We start from the raw sequence: 16741 nt of genomic DNA on the forward strand, positions 1-16741 counted from the left end.
GGGTCACCCCCTGCCCCGATCCCGGGGACAGTGACCGGGGTCACCCCTGCCCCAGTCCCCGGGGACAGTGACCGGGGTCACCCCTGCCCTGATCCCGGGGACAGTGACCGGGGTCACCCCTGCCCCAATCCCGGGGACAGTGACCGGGGTCACGGGGTCACCCCTGCCCCGATCCCGGGGGACAGTGACCGGGGTCACCCCTGCCCCCATCCCGGGGACAGTGACCGGGGTCACCCCTGCCCCCATCCCGGATCAGGGTCACTCCTGCCCAGGCCCCAGGCCTGGGGCTCGGCTCAGATCCGTCTGTTCCACCACAATTAACGCAAAGCTCATTCGGCTGCTAAAAATACCCGAGCCCTGGCTGCAGGTGCCTTTGGGAGCAGCCGGAGCTCGGGAACGGCTCCGGGGCTGGTGCCGGGTGCTGGAGCAGCCTCTGGAGCAGCCTCTGCCCTCTCTCCTCTCCTCTCCTCTCCTCTCCTCTCCTCTCCTCTCCTCTCCTCTCCTCTCCTCTCCTCTCCTCTCCTCTCCTCTCCTCTCCTCTCCTCTCCTCTCCTCTCCTCTCCTCTCCTCTCTCCTCTCCTCTCCTCTCCTCTCCTCTCCTCTCCTCTCCTCTCCTCTCCTCTCCTCTCCTCTCCTCTCCTCTCCTCTCCTCTCCTCTCCTCTCCTCTCCTCTCCTCTCCTCTCCTCTCCTCTCCTCTCCTCTCCTCTCCTCTCCTCTCCTCTCCTCTCCTCCTCTCCTCCCCTCCCCTCCCCTCCCCTCCCCTCCCCTCCCCTCCCCCTCCCCTCCCTCCCCTCCCCTCCCCTCCCCCTCCCCTCCCCTCCCTCCCCTCCCCTCCCCTCCCCTCCCTCCCTCCCGCCGTGCCCGCAGCCATTCCATGGATTTGGGCTGGGTTGGGAATGTCTGAGGAGCGGCTCGGGCTGGGAAAAGCTTCCCGCCCTGGGGGTGTCCCCAGGCAAACCCGGCCGGGTTCCAGGGGTGGATCCAGCGGGAGAGGCCGGAGCCTGGGATTCCGGGATTCTGGGAATCCTCCGTTGGGCAGCCAGGGTTGGGTTTTCCCTGCCCAGTTCCTGCCGGATCCCAGATCCCCCCGGAGCCGTGATCCAAAGCCCAGGATCCCAGATCCCCCCGGAGCTGTGATCCAAAGCCCAGGATCCCAGATCCCCCCAGAGCCATGATCCAAAGCTCAGGATCCCAGATCCCCCCAGAGCCGTGATCCAAAGCTCCGGATCCCAGATCCCCCTGGAGCCGTGATCCAAAGCCCAGGATCCCAGATCCCCCAGAGCCGTGATCCAAAGCCCAGGATCCCAGATCCCGCCGGAGCCATGATCCAAAGCCCAGGATCCCAGATCCCCCAGAGCCGTGATCCAAAGCCCAGGATCCCAGATCCCGCCGGAGCCATGATCCAAAGCCCAGGATCCCAGATCCCGCCGGAGCCGTGATCCAAAGCCCAGGATCCCAGATCCCGCCGGAGCCGTGATCCAAAGCCCAGGATCCCAGATCCCAGTGGGACCGGGGGACACCGAAGCCCCGGAAGCCCCAGGGTGTCCCCTCCCTCTGCCGGGAATTCGGGGCTGGGGGACAAATCCTGGCTCCGGAGCAGCCTCGCCGCCCCCTCCGCGCCTTCCGGATTTTTCCAAGGCCGCGTTCCTCTGCCGCCTCTCCCGGGGAATAAAGGGAATTCTGGCAGGGATCCGAGGGGGGGGGACGCTCTTCCTGCCATTTTTCCTGCGCCTTCGGAGCCGCTGGCTCCAGGATTCCCTTTGGGAAGCAGAGGCGGGGCTGGATGAGGCTCCGCACCGTTACCGGCACCCCGGGGTGGGTTTCGTCTCAGAAGCCTCTCCCTCAAATCCACGGAGGCAATAATCAAGAAGGCCCGGGATATTTCCGGTTTCTCTCCCCGTGGTGCCGTTCCAGGAGGATCTTCGGGATCTTTCCAGGGGCTGGGATGAATTCCAGGGATTATTTTTTGGGGCGAATAATTTAATTTACAGCCTTTGATCCAACATCCCCTCCCCCCAAAAAAACAAAACAAAACCAGGAAAGCAAATCCAGGGAAGCTGCAGCGAAACAGGAAGGTCGGGAATTTTTTGAGGATTAGCATTCCCGAAACATCTTTCTGCACCTGCAAACCCTGGAGAGAGGTTTGTTTTCCCGAAAAATCCAGGCTCCCACCTGGAAGCCGCAGCCTCCGTGCGCTTCACTGCATCCCAGATTCCAGCCAGGAATCAGGAAGGGAACAAATCCCATCCTCAGCCCCTCCAGGCCGCTCCAAACCTTGGAAAATTCCTCTTCTCCCATGTCTGGGAGCTGACAGTGGAGCTGAAAGGCAGGAAAAGCAGGGAATTGTTCCAGGAGCCTGGAATGGGAGGAATGGCTCCCGGCCGGCAGCAGAAGGATCCGTGGGAGAGCTGGGAACGGGGAGAGACGGGATCGGGACTGGGAATGGGGAGAACTGGGATTGGGAATGGGGAGAACTGGGATTGGGAATGGGGAGAACTGGGATTGGGAACGGGGAGAACTGGGATTGGGAATGAGGAGAACTGGGATTGGGAACGGGGAGAACTGGGATTGGGAATGGGGAGAACTGGGATTGGGGAATGGGGAGAACTGGGATTGGGAATGGGGAGAGACGGGATTGGGAATGGGGAGAACTGGGATTGGGAATGGGGAGAGACGGGATTGGGAATGGGGAGAACTGGGATTGGGGAATGGGGAGAACTGGGATTGGGAATGGGGAGAACTGGGATTGGGGAATGGGGAGAACTGGGATTGGGAATGGGGAGAGACGGGATCGGGACTGGGAATGGGGAGAACTGGGATTGGGAACGGGGAGAACTGGGATTGGGAATGGGGAGAACTGGGATTGGGAACGGGGAGAACTGGGATTGGGGAATGGGGAGAACTGGGATTGGGAATGGGGAGAACTGGGATTGGGAATGGGGAGAGACGGGATCGGGACTGGGAATGGGGAGAACTGGGATTGGGAACGGGGAGAGACGGGATCGAGACTGGGAATGGGGAGAACTGGGATTGGGAATGGGGAGAACTGGGATTGGGAATGGGGAGAACTGGGATTGGGAATGGGGAGAGATGGGATCAGGACTGGGAATGAGGAGAACTGGGATTGGGAATGAGGAGAACTGGGATTGGGAATGAGGAGAACTGGGATTGGGAACGGGGAGAACTGGGATTGGGAATGGGGAGAGACGGGATCGGGACTGGGAATGGGGAGAACTGGGATTGGGAATGAGGAGAACTGGGATTGGGAATGGGGAGAACTGGGATTGGGAACGGGGAGAACTGGGATTGGGAATGGGGAGAACTTGGATTGGGAATGGGGAGAACTGGGATTGGGGAATGGGGAGAACTGGGATTGGGAACAGGGAGAGCCGGGAATGGGAATGGGAATGGGCAGAGGCGGGATCAGGAGCAGCAGGGCTGGGTTGGGGTTCCAGTCACGGCTGGGATGGGGCTGGAATTCCCGATTTCCACCAAAAATCAGGGAAGTGGCGTGGAATGGGGCTCGTGGCCCCAACGTCCGGCAGAGCGATGGGATCCGGAGCGAGGCCTGGGAGGAGCAGAATTCCCCCCAGTCCCTCTCCCTCCCTGCAGGCAATTCCCAGGGAATGGAACGGCCTTGGAAAAACTTGGAAAAGCCGCCCCGGAGCAAGTGAGGACTGTGGTTTGATCCATGGGATCCGGGAATCCTGGACAGGGCGGGATTGGGAAGGACCTCAAATCCCACCTGAAATCCCAGGCTGCTCCAAGCCCTGCCCAGCCCGGCCCCGGGCACTTTCTGAGATCCGGGGGAATCCACGGCTCCCCCGGGAATCCCCCAACGGAATTTTTTGCGGGATCCATCGTGGCTCTGGGGGGGGATTTGTGCTGGAAGTTCCTCCATCGCCTCCTTTCCCTGGAACTGCTCCAGCCCTGGGCACGGAAGAAAAACATGCGGAAGTTGTTCCGAACACTCCGGACAATGGCAGGAAATTCGGGATCGGGGCTGGCACCGAGGCGCCTCAGCAAGATCCCAAAGAACTCAGGGCCCAGCAGTTCCCTCGGCTCCCAAATTCCCGCCCCATCCTTTGTTTTCCCAAAGGGAACACTGGGATTTTCCAGCTCCCATTCCCGCTTTTCCCAGAGCTGGAACACTGGGATTTTCCAGCTCCGATTCCCGCTTTTCCCAGAGCTGGAACACTGGGATTTTCCAGCTCCCATTCCCGCTTTTCCCAGAGCTGGAACACTGGGATTTTCCAGCTCCCATTCCCCGCTTTTCCCAGAGCTGGAACGCTGGGATTTTCCAGCCCTGATTCCTGCTTCTCCCAAAGGGAACACTGGGATTTTCCAATCTTGATTCCTGCTGTTCCCAGAGCTGTAACTCCAGGATTTTCCCGCCCCAATTCCCACTTTTCCCAGAGCCGGAACTCTGGTATTTTCCCACTGTTCCCAGAGCCAGAACTCCGGGATTTTCCCGCCCCCATTCCCGCTTTTCCCCACAGGTACATGGCCATCATCCACCCGCTCCGGCCGCGCCTCTCGGCCGCGGCCACCAAGGCGCTGATGGGGCTGATCTGGCTCCTGGCGCTCCTGCTGGCCTTTCCCCAGGGATATTTCTCCGTCACCGCCCCGGCTCCCGGGACGCGTCGTCTGCCTCGTGGAGTGGCCGGAGCCCGGAGGAGCCACGTCCGGAAAAACGTGAGTGGGAGCGGGGAAATCCGCGGGGAAACGGGGGAAAGGGAAGGAGGGAGAGGAGGAAAGGAAAAGGAAAAGAGGAGGGAAAGGGAAAAGAGGAGGGAAAGGGAAGGGAAAGGGGGAAAAGAGGAGACAAAGGGTGAAAAAAGGGGGAAAAGAGGAAAAAGGAAAGGGAAAGGGAGAGGAGGAAAAGAAAAAGGAAAAGAGGAGGAAAAGAGAAAGGAGGAGGGAAAGGGAAGGGAAAGAGGAAGAGGGGGAAAAAGGGGAAAAGAAAGGGGGAAAGGGAGAGGGAGAGGAGGAAAGGAAAAAGGAAGAGGGAAAGGGGAAAGGAAAGGGGGAAGGAAAGGGAAAGGGGGAAAAGGGGGAAAGAGGAAAAAGGAAAGGGAAAGGGAGAGGAGGAAAAGAAAAAGGAAAAGAGGAGGGAAAGGGAAAAGAGGAGGGAAAGGGAAGGGAAAGGGGAAAAGAAAGGGGGAAAGGGAGAGGAGGAAAAGAAAAAGGAAAAGAGGAGGGAAAGGGAAAAGGAAAGGGGGAAAAGAGGAGACAAAGGGTGAAAAAAGGGGGAAAAGAGGAAAAAGGAAAGGGAAAGGGAGAGGAGGAAAAGAGAAAGGAGGAGGGAAAGGGAAGGGAAAGGGGAAAAGAAAGAGGGAAAGGGAGAGGGAGAGGAGGAAAGGAAAAAGGAGGAGGGAAAGGGGAAGGAGCTCCCGGAATTTCCAAAGGGTCTGGGCATGGTTTGCCAAGGGGAGTCAACAGTCAGGTGTTGAAGAAAAAAAGGGCTGAGGGGGGAAGGAATAAAACAGAGGCTACAAATGGGAATGAGAAAGGAATATGAAAAGGGAATAAAATAGGGAATAAAGATGGGAATGAAAAAGGGAATGAAGAAACCAATAAAATGGGGAATCAAAAAAAGGGAATAAAATAGGGAATCAAAAAAAAAGGGAATAAAATAGGGAATAAAGATGGGAATAGAATAGGGAAATAAAAAGGGAATAATAATTAAAAAAGGGATTTAAAAAGGGAATAAAGAAGGGAATAAAGAAGGAGTCTGTGCTCTCCAGCCCTGAGGAGGGAGAAGTCGGAGCTGTGGAATTCCACTCTGGAATTGCGCTGGAGCCAGGGCAGGTGTCCAGGCCCAGGAGCGGCCAGTGCCACCCCGCCCCCCCGGTGTCCTTTGTCACCTCATTCCCAGAGCGGCACAGACCGCGCCGGGGCCGGAGCGCTCCGGGGAGCTTTTCCAACCTCGCTCCATCCTTGGCGATCCCTCCCAGCCCAGAATATTCCAAGATTCCCAGCCCGGAATGAGGCTGGGACGCATCATTCCGGTGGCATTTCCAAAGGTTGATCCCAAAGGAAAACGTTAAATCCAGGAGGGATCGACGCTCCGGGGCTGGGAAAACTGGGAAAGGAGATCCCCGGCAGCTTCGGGATGGGTAAATCCCAAAGGATTCGGGGATTGGGAAGAGCTCGCGGCTCGGTGGCGTCTCCAATCCTCGGGAATTCCCCGAGTGGATCCCGGGATGGGATTTTCCTGCCCTAAATAACACGGGACAGGTGTTTGGGTCATTCCAGAGGCCTCATTCCGGCCCTTTCCCCGCTCCATGGCCTCGGAGCGGTTATTCCGGGAACACTCCGCTGGCAGCTGCTCCGTTTGCAGCACCAGGAGGAAAAAAAATTCCGCCCTTTTTCCAGTTCCCAGGGCAAAAAAAAAAAAAAAAGGAGGAGAAAACCCAGGGAAAACAGGAGAATTCCAACACTTTGGGGAGGGAATTCCTTTGGAAAACCTGCGGGGAGCACAAGCCCGGCGTGCAGAGGTTACCAGAGCCGGTTTTTCCCTGGAAAACATCCCTGTTTTCGGGTGGAGCCGATAATTCCGCGGGATTCCATCCAGCCTCCGATGCCTGCTTCCCAAAGGGATCAGGAATTCCATCGGTGGCCGTTCGGGCTGTTGAGGGAAGGGAGAAGCCGCCCCTGGATCCTCTGGGAATCCAGATCCCCCGGCGACATCCCTTTTGTGCCAACATTCCCGGGATTTGCCAGGGAAAACGAGGGCGGCAGCTCCATCCTCCCACACCAGATCCCACAACCCTCCCGGCTGCAAATCCCGATTTTCCCCGGAGCGCCCCGATCCCGGGAATGCCGCGGGCAGGACAATGGCCCCGCTTCCAAAAGAATCCCAAAAGAATTCCCGGGGCTGCCTGGAGCAGCTCTCGGAGCCCAGACACCTCTGGACGCGCGGCTCTGCCGCTGCTGACGTTATCCCGCAGCTCCTCCAGACATTCCTGCAGCGCTCGGAGGATCTGGAATTCCATGGGAACCACGACAAAATCCTCCTCTGGAGCCGCCGAGACGCCTCCGGAATGAGGCAAACGCGATCCAGCCCTGCCGGAGCCCATCCCAAATGGAATTAGGGCCGGGGAAAATCAGATTCCGGGAGCGAGCAGCAGCGGGGCCAGGCGCAGCCTGTTCCCCGCGGAGGAATTCCCAGAGCTGCTCCTCACCCTCCGGAGCTGGGATTCGATCCAAGCTCCCGGCAAGAGGAGCGGGAGCAGCGCTGGGAGCGCCTGGGCTGGAGACTGGAGTCCAAACCCTTGGAAAGATGCGGGAGGTGGGATTTGGAGGCCAAAAATCCCCCCGGAGGCCACAAAACCTGGGGAAGAAAATTCCCGCGGAGCGGGCGGGATTTGGGAAGTTTTCCAAGCTGCCGCCAGCCACGCCTGTGGGTTTGGACTTTAGGGAGGAGAGGATTTTCCGGGATTTTCTGCAAGGTCGGAGCCTCCGTCCCCTCCTGCGGTGAAACACGGAATTATTGGATTTCCTTTTAAACCAACTCGTCACTGATCCACGGCATTCCCAGAATTCCACCAGCATTCCCCGAGCTCCCACGGCATTCCCAGAATTCCACCAGCATTCCCAGTGCTCCCACGGCATTCCCAGTGTCCCACAGCGTTCCCAGAATTCCACCAGCATTCCCAGTGCTCCCACGGCATTCTCAGTGTCCCACAGCATTCCCAGAACTCCACCAGCAATCCCAGTGCTCCCACAGCGTTCCCAGAATTCCCACAGCGTTCCCAGAATTCCCACAGCATTCCCAGTGCTCCCATGGCATTCCCAGTGCTCCCACAGCATTCCCAGAACTCCCACAGCATTCCCAGTGCTCCCCCAGTGTTCTCAATTCTCCCACAGCATTCCCAGAATTCCCACAGCATTCCCAGCGCTCCCATTCCTGGCGTTTGCTCCGCAGCCAAGTCCTTTCTTTCTTCTCAACATTCCCATGAGTTCCTGTTCCCAAATCCCACTTTTCCAGCAGGAATTCCAGCCGACAGGTGGGGGCACAGACCGCCTCCATCGCCAGGATAACGTGGGAAGAGCTGAGGAGCGAGAGGGAAAGCTCAGCTCCAAACATCCTTCCCCGAGGGAATTTTCGGGAATTCCCCGGGAATTTCCCGGCTACATCCCAAGCCGGGAGGTGCCGAGGGGAGAATCCCCCTGGAGCGGCTGGATCCGGCTGGAAAACACCCCCGGGGGGTACAGTGATCCCAGAGGGGGAAATCTCCTCTTCCCGAGGGCGCGCTGGGTCTCCGGAGGTTTCATTCCAAACGGGGATGGGAGGGATCCGCAGCGGGGAGAGGGAGAAGACCGCGGCCAGAGCCGGGAATTCTTCCCAGCCCGACTCTGCGGGAATTGCAGAGCTGAGCCGGAATTGCGCCGAATCCTCTTTCCGAGTGCGGCTCCTTCCCTCCCAGCTCTGCCTGGGGGCACCGGATCCTCAGGGATTCTCCTGGTTGTTTTTTCCTGGTACCACTTTTCCATGGCCATCCCTGCTGGATCCTCAGGGATTCTCCCGGTTTTTTTTCCAGGTACCACTTTTCCATGACGGTGCTGCTGTACCTGCTGCCGCTGCTGGTGATCGGCTGCGCCTACGGCGCCGTCGGCCGCACGCTCTGGGCCAGCGCCATCCCCGGAGACTCCTCCGACCGCTACCACGAGCAGGTGTCGGCCAAGAGGAAGGTGAGGAATTCCGGGAGGGGCTGGATCCAGAATTCCTGGCCAATCTCCACAAGGTGAGGAATTCCGGAAGGGGCTGGATCCAGAATTCCTGGCCAATCTCCACAAGGTGAGGAATTCCGGGAGGGGCTGGATCCACAATTCCTGGCCAATCTCCACAAGGTGAGGAATTCCGGGAGGGGCTGGATCCACAATTCCTGGCCAATGTCCCCAAGGGAAGGAATTCCGGGAGGGGCTGGATCCACAATTCCTGGCCAATCTCCACAAGGTGAGGAATTCCGGGAGGGGCTGGATCCACAATTCCTGGCCAATCTCCACAAGGTGAGGAATTCCGGGAGGGGCTGGATCCACAATTCCTGGCCAATGTCCCCAAGGGAAGGAATTCCGGGAGGGGCTGGATCCACAATTCCTGGCCAATCTCCCCAAGGGAAGGAATCCCGGGAGGGGCTGGATCCAGAATTCCTGGCCAATCCCAACCAGGTGTTGGCCAGGAGGAAGGTGAGGAATTCCGGGCATGGCTGGATCCATGATCCATGGCCGATCCCAGCCAGTCCCAGCCCCAAACCCTTCACCAGGGAGCGCCCTCACCAGGAGCAGGGGAGGACTTGGTGGCGGAAGAGGGAGCGGAGTCCTCTGGACACCTCCTCCACAGCTGCGGAGGGCAACCAAGACGCTGACCACGCGTTCCTGGTCGGAATGGCCATTCCGGAGGGTGGGATGACCGATGGATTGGGTTTAGGACACCTCCTCCACAGGTGTGGTTTAGCTGAGATGTCGTTTCCAGTTGGAAAGGTCTCCAAGGCCCAAAAAAGGTTGGGAACGACCGATGGATGGGTTGAAGATGGAGCAGAGTCCTGTGGACATCTCCTCCACAAGCGTAGTTTAACTGAGACATTGACCACGGCTCGGAAAGGCCGTTCCCGAGGCTTGGAAAGGCCATTCCCACGCCTTGGAAAGGCCATTCCTGGGGCTTGGAAAGGCCATTCCCGTGCCATGGAAAGGCCATTCCCGGGGCTTGGAAAGGCCATTCCCGTGCCATGGAAAGGCCATTCCCGGGGCTTGGAAAGGCCATTCCCGGGGCTTGGAAAGGCCGTTCCCGAGCCTTGGAAAGGCCATTCCCGGGGCTTGGAAAGGCCATTCCCACGCCTTGGAAAGGCCGTTCCCGAGGCTTGGAAAGGCTATTCCCGAGCCTTGGAAAGGCCGTTCCCACGCCTTGGAAAGGCCGTTCCCGCGCCTTGGAAAGGCCATTCCCGGGGCTTGGAAAGGCCATTCCCGCGCCATGGAAAGGCCATTCCCGGGGCTTGGAAAGGCCGTTCCCGAGCCTTGGAAAGGCCATTCCCGCGCCTTGGAAAGGCCGTTCCCGCGCCTTGGAAAGGCCGTTCCCGCGCCTTGGAAAGGCCATTCCCGCACCTTGGAAAGGCCATTCCCGCGGCTTGGAATGGCTGCTGGATGGCTGTCCCCCGCGGCAGGTGGTGAAGATGATGATCATCGTGGTGTGCACCTTCGCGCTCTGCTGGCTGCCCTACCACGTCTACTTCACGCTGCAGTACCTGCGGCCCGAGTGGTACCTGCGCAGGTCCATCCAGCAGCTCTACCTGGCCGTCATGTGGCTGGCCATGAGCTCCACCATGTACAACCCCATCATCTACTGCTGCCTCAACGACAGGTGGGGCCGCCTCAGGAGCGGGAACGCACCGCGGGGAGACGAGAGGCGGGGGCCCGGAGGAGAGGACGGGCGGGGGCGTCGGTTTTTGGGATGGTTCCGTCGGTTTTTGGGATGGTTCCGTCCCGCCCTCTGCGCCTTCCGGCAGAGGTGGGGGGGGAGGCACAGTTCTCACGCGGGGTCCTTCCCGATCGCCGTGGGTTCTGAGGGCAAAGCTCGGCTGAAACAATCCCAACTCCTAAATGGGGTTCTCAGGGGTTTTTTCCCGGTTCTCGGGGGGTTTTTCCGTTTCTCAGGGTTTTTTCCCGGTTCTCAGGGGGTTTTCTGGTTCTCGGGGGGTTTTCCTGGTTCTCGGGGGGTTTTCCCGGTTCTCGGGGGGTTTTCCTGGTTCTCAGGGGTTTTTCCCAGTTCTCAGGGGGTTTTCCCGGTTCTCAGGGGGTTTTCCAGTTCTCGGGGGGTTTTCCGGTTCTCGGGGGGTTTTCCAGTTCTCAGGGGGTTTTCCGGTTCTCGGGGGGTTTTCCCAGTTCTCAGGGGGTTTTCCGGTTCTCGGGGGGTTTTCCCGGTTCTCAGGGGGTTTTCCGGTTCTCGGGGGGTTTTCCCGGTTCTCAGGGGGTTTTCCGGTTCTCGGGGGGTTTTCCCGGTTCTCGGGGGGTTTTCCGGTTCTCGGGGGGTTTTCCTGGTTCTCGGGGGGTTTTCCTGGTTCTCAGGGGGTTTTCCGGTTCTCGGGGGGTTTTCCGGTTCTCGGGGGGTTTTCCCGGTTCTCGGGGGGTTTTCCGGTTCTCGGGGGGTTTTCCTGGTTCTCGGGGGGTTTTCCTGGTTCTCAGGGGGTTTTCCCGGTTCTCAGGGGGTTTTCCGGTTCTCGGGGGGTTTTCCCGGTTCTCAGGGGGTTTTCCGGTTCTCGGGGGGTTTTCCGGTTCTCGGGGGGTTTTCCCGGTTCTCAGGGGTTTTTCCCAGTTCTCAGGGGGTTTTTTCCCAGTTCTCAGGGGGTTTTCCTGGTTCTCGGGGGGTTTTCCCAGTTCTCAGGGGGTTTTCCAGTTCTCGGAGGGTTTTCCCGGTTCTCAGGGGGTTTTCCGGTTCTCGGGGGGTTTTCCCGGTTCTCGGGGGGTTTTTCATTTCTCGGTGGGTTCCTTGTTTCTCCAAGGGTTTTTCCTCCCCTCAGAGAAAGATGGCAATTCCGTCATGTTTAGAAAAGCTCAGCCTTATCTCCCCCTTCCTTTGGCTGTGTCCATCCCAATTCCTTTGGCCACATCCATGTCTTTCCCACCTCCTTTGGCCATCCCATTCCTCTGTCCATCTCCATCCCATTCCTTTGTCCATCTCCATCCCATTCCTCTGTCCATCTCCATCCCACTCCTTCATCCATCTCCATCCCATTCCTTCATCCATCTCCATCCCATTCCTTCATCCATCTCCATCCCATTCCTTCATCCATCTCCATCCCATTCCTCTGTCCATCTCCATCCCATTCCTTCATCCATCTCCATCCCATTCCTTTGTCCATCTCCATCCCATTCCTTTGCCCATCTCCATCCCATTCCTTTGCCCATCTCCATCCCATTCCTTCATCCATCTCCATCCCATTCCTTCATCCATCTCCATCCCATTCCTTTGCCCATCTCCATCCCATTCCTTTGCCCATCTCCATCCCATTCCTCTGTCCATCTCCATCCCATTCCTTCATCCATCTCCATCCCATTCCTTCATCCATCTCCATCCCATTCCTCTGTCCATCTCCATCCCATTCCTTCATCCATCTCCATCCCATTCCTTCATCCATCTCCATCCCATTCCTTTGTCCATCTCCATCCCATTCCTTTGCCCATCTCCATCCCATTCCTCTGTCCATCCCATTCCTCTGCCCATCTCCATCCCATTCCTTCATCCATCTCCATCCCATTCCTTCATCCATCTCCATCCCATTCCTCTGCCCATCTCCATCCCATTCCTTTGCCCATCTCCATCCCATTCCTTCATCCATCTCCATCCCATTCCTTCATCCATCTCCATCCCATTCCTCTGCCCATCTCCATCCCATTCCTCTGTCCATCTCCATCCCATTCCTTTGCCCATCTCCATCCCATTCCTTTGTCCATCTCCATCCCATTCCTCTGTCCATCTCCATCCCATTCCTTTGTCCATCTCCATCCCATTCCTCTGCCCATCTCCATCCCATTCCTTTGCCCATCTCCATCCCATTCCTCTGCCCATCTCCATCCCATTCCTTTGCCCATCTCCATCCCATTCCTTTGCCCATCTCCATCCCATTCCTCTGCCCATCTCCATCCCATTCCTCTGCCCATCTCCATCCCATTCCTCTGTCCATCTCCATCCCATTCCTCTGTCCATCTCCATCCCATTCCTCTGTCCATCTCCATCCCATTCCTCTGTCCATCTCCATCCCATTCCTTTGCCCATCTCCATCCCATTCCTCTGTCCATCTCCATCCCATTCCTCTGTCCATCCCATTCCTTTGTCCATCTCCATCCCATTCCTCTGTCCATCTCCATCCCATTCCTCTGTCCATCTCCATCCCATTCCTTTGCCCATCTCCATCCCATTCCTCTGTCCATCTCCATCCCATTCCTTTGTCCATCTCCATCCCATTCCTCTGTCCATCCCATTCCTTCATCCATCTCCATCCCATTCCTCTGTCCATCTCCATCCCACCGGCCATCCCCACGTCTCTTCCCCCCCGTGTCCGTGTCTTTCCCGACCCCCTTGTCCCATTCCACGTCTCTGCCGTCCCTGCGGCCAGGTTCCGGGTGGGATTCAAGCACGCCTTCCGGTGGTGCCCGTGCGTCAGCGCCGGCGAGTACGAGGGGCTGGAGCTGCGCTCGGCGCGCTTCCTGCACACGCACAGCTCCGTGTCCAAGCTCAGCCGCATGGACACCACCACCGTGGCCTCGGCGCTCGGCGCGGCCGACGAGGAGCCGGACGAGCCCGGCCAGGCCGAGCGGCTCTCCCTGGACGTGACCTCCAACGGCTCCTCCCGCAGCGACTCCAAGACGGTCTCCGAGAGCTTCAGCTTCTACTCCAACACGCTCACCTAGGGCTGTCCCCGCCCCGCCACCTCGGTGGCACCGCCCGGCTTGTGCCGCGCCGGCGTCTGCCGCGCTGGCTTCCCGCCTCTTTCCCTTGGGATGAGCTCCGTGTGTTCCGTCGGAATGTTTTCACCGCCTGGTTGGAGATGGAGGGCGCGCAGGAATGGGACAGAGCCGGGTTTTTCTCCGGAATTCCAGCACGGGTCGGCCCTTCCATGCTCTCTGCAAGGCAGGAGGGATCTCTCGGTGCATCCCACCCCGTGGAAAACGACCCCGTCCTGCACTTCCCTCCTCCCATCCTTAGCGTCATTCTCCCCGCTGGATATCCAGGGGGATCTTGAATCCCAAAACCCCACAAAGGCTTTTGCCAGCTCCATGGGGGATCATCGGCCACAGCGCAGATCCTGGACTTCCTTCATGGCCTCGGAATCATCTCCGGCATCCACATCCCACTGCTCCGTGGCCTCCAAACCTGCTCATCAGAGTGGAGGTTCCCAAAGGATCTCCCGAAGGTTCTCCAAAGGATCTCCCGAAGGTTCTCCCAAAGGAGCTCCCGAAGGTTCTCCCAAAAGATCTCCTGAAGGTTCTCCAAAGGATCTCCTGAAGGATCTCCTGAAAGATCTCCCGAAGGATCTCCTGAAGGATCTCCAAAGGATCTCCCAAAGGTTCTCCCGAAGGTTCTCCCGAAGGTTCTCCCGAAGGATCTCCTGAAGGATCTCCAAAGGATCTCCAGAAGGATCTCCCGAAGGATCTCCCAAAGGGTCTCCCGAAGGATCTCCTGAAAGATCTCCCAAAGGATCTCCTGAAGGATATCCAAAGGATCTCCTGAAAGATCTCCCAAAGGATCTCCTGAAGGATCTCCGAAGGTTCTCCCAAAGGATCTCCCGAAGGATCTCCGAGCTGAGCTGGGCTTTAGCTGCTCTTCCTCAGCCGCCACAAGGAGTTCCTGTGATTCCCTAGGAATCCAAGGTGACTCCTCTTGGATGGACTCTGGAATGCCACGGAGCTCTGGGAAAGGAGACACCCCCCTGACGTAATTCCCACCCTCTGGAAACGGATTCCATCCCAAAAACAAGGGTTGCGGGGAGGTCGGGAATTCTCCAGAGCTGGTTTCACCCCCAGGGTTCGGAGGGTTCCCTTCCGCCTCCTGGATTTTGTTTGAACCAGGAATTTTTTCTTTTTATTTTTCCTTTGGGAAAACCGTGAGGTTTGCGATGCGTGCGTGGATTTGTGGAATATTTTCCTTCGAATGGATAATTTTCCCTGGACTCCTCCAGTGGATGAAGTCACGCCCCGGAGTGAGGAGAAAAGGGAAGGAAATCCCAGGTGGATAAACTGGAGTTGCCGGGAGCAAATGCCACAAATCTGGGGACAGTCTGGGGGGAACTGGCTCCCAGCTGCTGCTCCGAGTTCTCCTTTGGGGTGTGGAGATCAGGCTCCCGACTGGATTCACTGGGAGGCTGGAGAAACGAGGGATGAGCTCCGGAGAAGTGTCCCGGTCCCAGCTCCATTCCCGTCTCCTGGACAGCTGAATCCAGAGGCTTTTCCAGGTTTTTTAAGCGGATCTCAAATCAGAGGGATTCACTTTGCCCGTTCCCTGGCACCTGGAAGGAAAATCAGATTTTTTTCCTGGGGCTGGGAATGCCCCAGAGCTCTGCTCCCACCCTTTGGAAGCACCCGGAAAACTCCCAAATCCCAAATCCCAGCCTGGAGCTACCTCCCGATCCCGAAACCTTTGGTTTCAAGCTCAGCTTTGTGTCCTGAAACGCAGGAATTCCCGTTCCCACTGAACAGGAGCAGCAAATCCCAAAGCCCTGCCCATCCCCGCCCAGAATCCGCTCCCAAATCCCCGTTCCATGTGGGACCGTCCCTCCCCCAGCGCCGACCCCTGGATTTGGGGATTTTCTTGGATTTGGGGAATTTTGCTGGATTTTTGATTCAAACCGGGCCCCGTCCCTGCTTTGGCTCTGTTTGGCAGAAAAACCCCGGCCCCTTTGGAAGTCAGAGCCAAGGATCCGGCGGCGCCTTTGGATGCTGAAGCCAAGGATCCATCCGGGAGCGATTCCCATTGTTCGGAGCGTTTTTTCTGGGATTGCCGTGGATACAAGGCCCGCCCCGCCCATCCTTGTCTTTATTCTTGTTCTTGTTTTCTGTCCCTCGAGGGCTCCTCGTGGCCGAGCGTTCCAGGATGGAAGCGCAGGATCCGCTGTTTATGGAGCGTTCCCGCAGGGAATGACGGGATTTGGGATTTTGGGCATTTCCGCGTCCTTGCTGGAGCCCTGGTGGGAAGTCACAGAGCCCGGCCCAGGAGCTCCTGGGGTTTGTTTTCCATTAAAATCATCGCAATCCAAAAAAATTTCCCATTTTCAGCCTTCAGGACCCACCGTGGGCCCTTCCAGCCTTCCCCATGCTGGGATTTTGGAATTTATTCTTCTCCCAAATGCCGCCACCCCTGCCCCAAAATCCCACATCCGGCTGAAAATGGACACAATCATTCTAATGCAAAGCTTCGCACGGGAATCCCCCTTTTCCTTGGAATACCCGCCCCAAATCCCGTTCCTGCAAAAAATATCCCCCCCAAATCCTGTTCCTCTGGAATATCCACCCCAAATCCTGTTCCTGCAGAAATCCACCCCAAATCCTGTTCCTCTGGAATATCCGCCCCAAATCCCGTTCCTCTGGAATATCCGCCCCAAATCCCGTTCCTCTGGAATATCCCCCCCAAATCCCGTTCCTCTGGAATATCCCCCCCAAATCCCGTTCCTGCGGAATATCCGCCCCAAATCCTGTTCCTCTGGAATATCCACCCCAAATCCTGTTCCTGCAGAAATCCACCCCAAATCCTGTTCCTCTGGAATATCCACCCCAAATCCTGTTCCTCTGGAATATCCCCCCCAAATCCCGTTCCTGCAAAAAATATCCACCCCAAATCCCGTTCCTCTGGAATATCCGCCCCAAATCCCGTTCCTGCGGAATATCCCCCCCAAATCCCGTTCCTCTGGAATATCCACCCCAAATCCTGTTCCTGCAGAAATCCCCCCCAAATCCCGTTCCTCTGGAATATCCCCCCCAAATCCTGTTCCTCTGGAATATCCACCCCAAATCCTGTTCCTGCAGAAATCCACCCCAAATCCCGTTCCTGCGGAATATCCCCCCCAAATCCCGTTCCTGCAAAAAATATCCACCCCAAATCCCGTTCCTCTGGAATATCCCCCCCAAATCCAGCCCTGCCACTCTGACATCTCCGGGGGATTCGGGATTTGGGGTGGCGGCAGCTGGGAGGAGCTTTCTGGGAAGTTCTTCCCGTGGGAGCATCCCAAGAGAGGGGAAACCCAACCGTCC

The 16741-nt window shown here is 57.8% G+C and overlaps 1 protein-coding gene across 1 annotated transcript; it reads left to right on the top strand.

Annotated features, from left to right (window-relative positions):
• Nucleotides 1-3329: 3329 nt before the first annotated feature.
• LOC136302683 (uncharacterized) lies at nt 3330-13917 on the top strand. Its single transcript, XM_066206170.1, is given in 5 exon segments — nt 3330-4624; nt 4626-4696; nt 8548-8698; nt 10165-10361; nt 13114-13917. Coding segments are annotated over 5 exon segments (1980 nt in total). The 5' UTR covers nt 3330-3358; the 3' UTR covers nt 13409-13917.
• Nucleotides 13918-16741: the final 2824 nt, after the last annotated feature.

This window comes from Chamaea fasciata, unplaced genomic scaffold (genome assembly GCF_029207755.1).
Source record: "Chamaea fasciata isolate MVZ Bird 193981 ecotype frontalis unplaced genomic scaffold, bChaFas1.0.hap1 SCAF_30, whole genome shotgun sequence".
NCBI classification, from domain to species: Eukaryota; Metazoa; Chordata; class Aves; order Passeriformes; family Sylviidae; genus Chamaea; species Chamaea fasciata.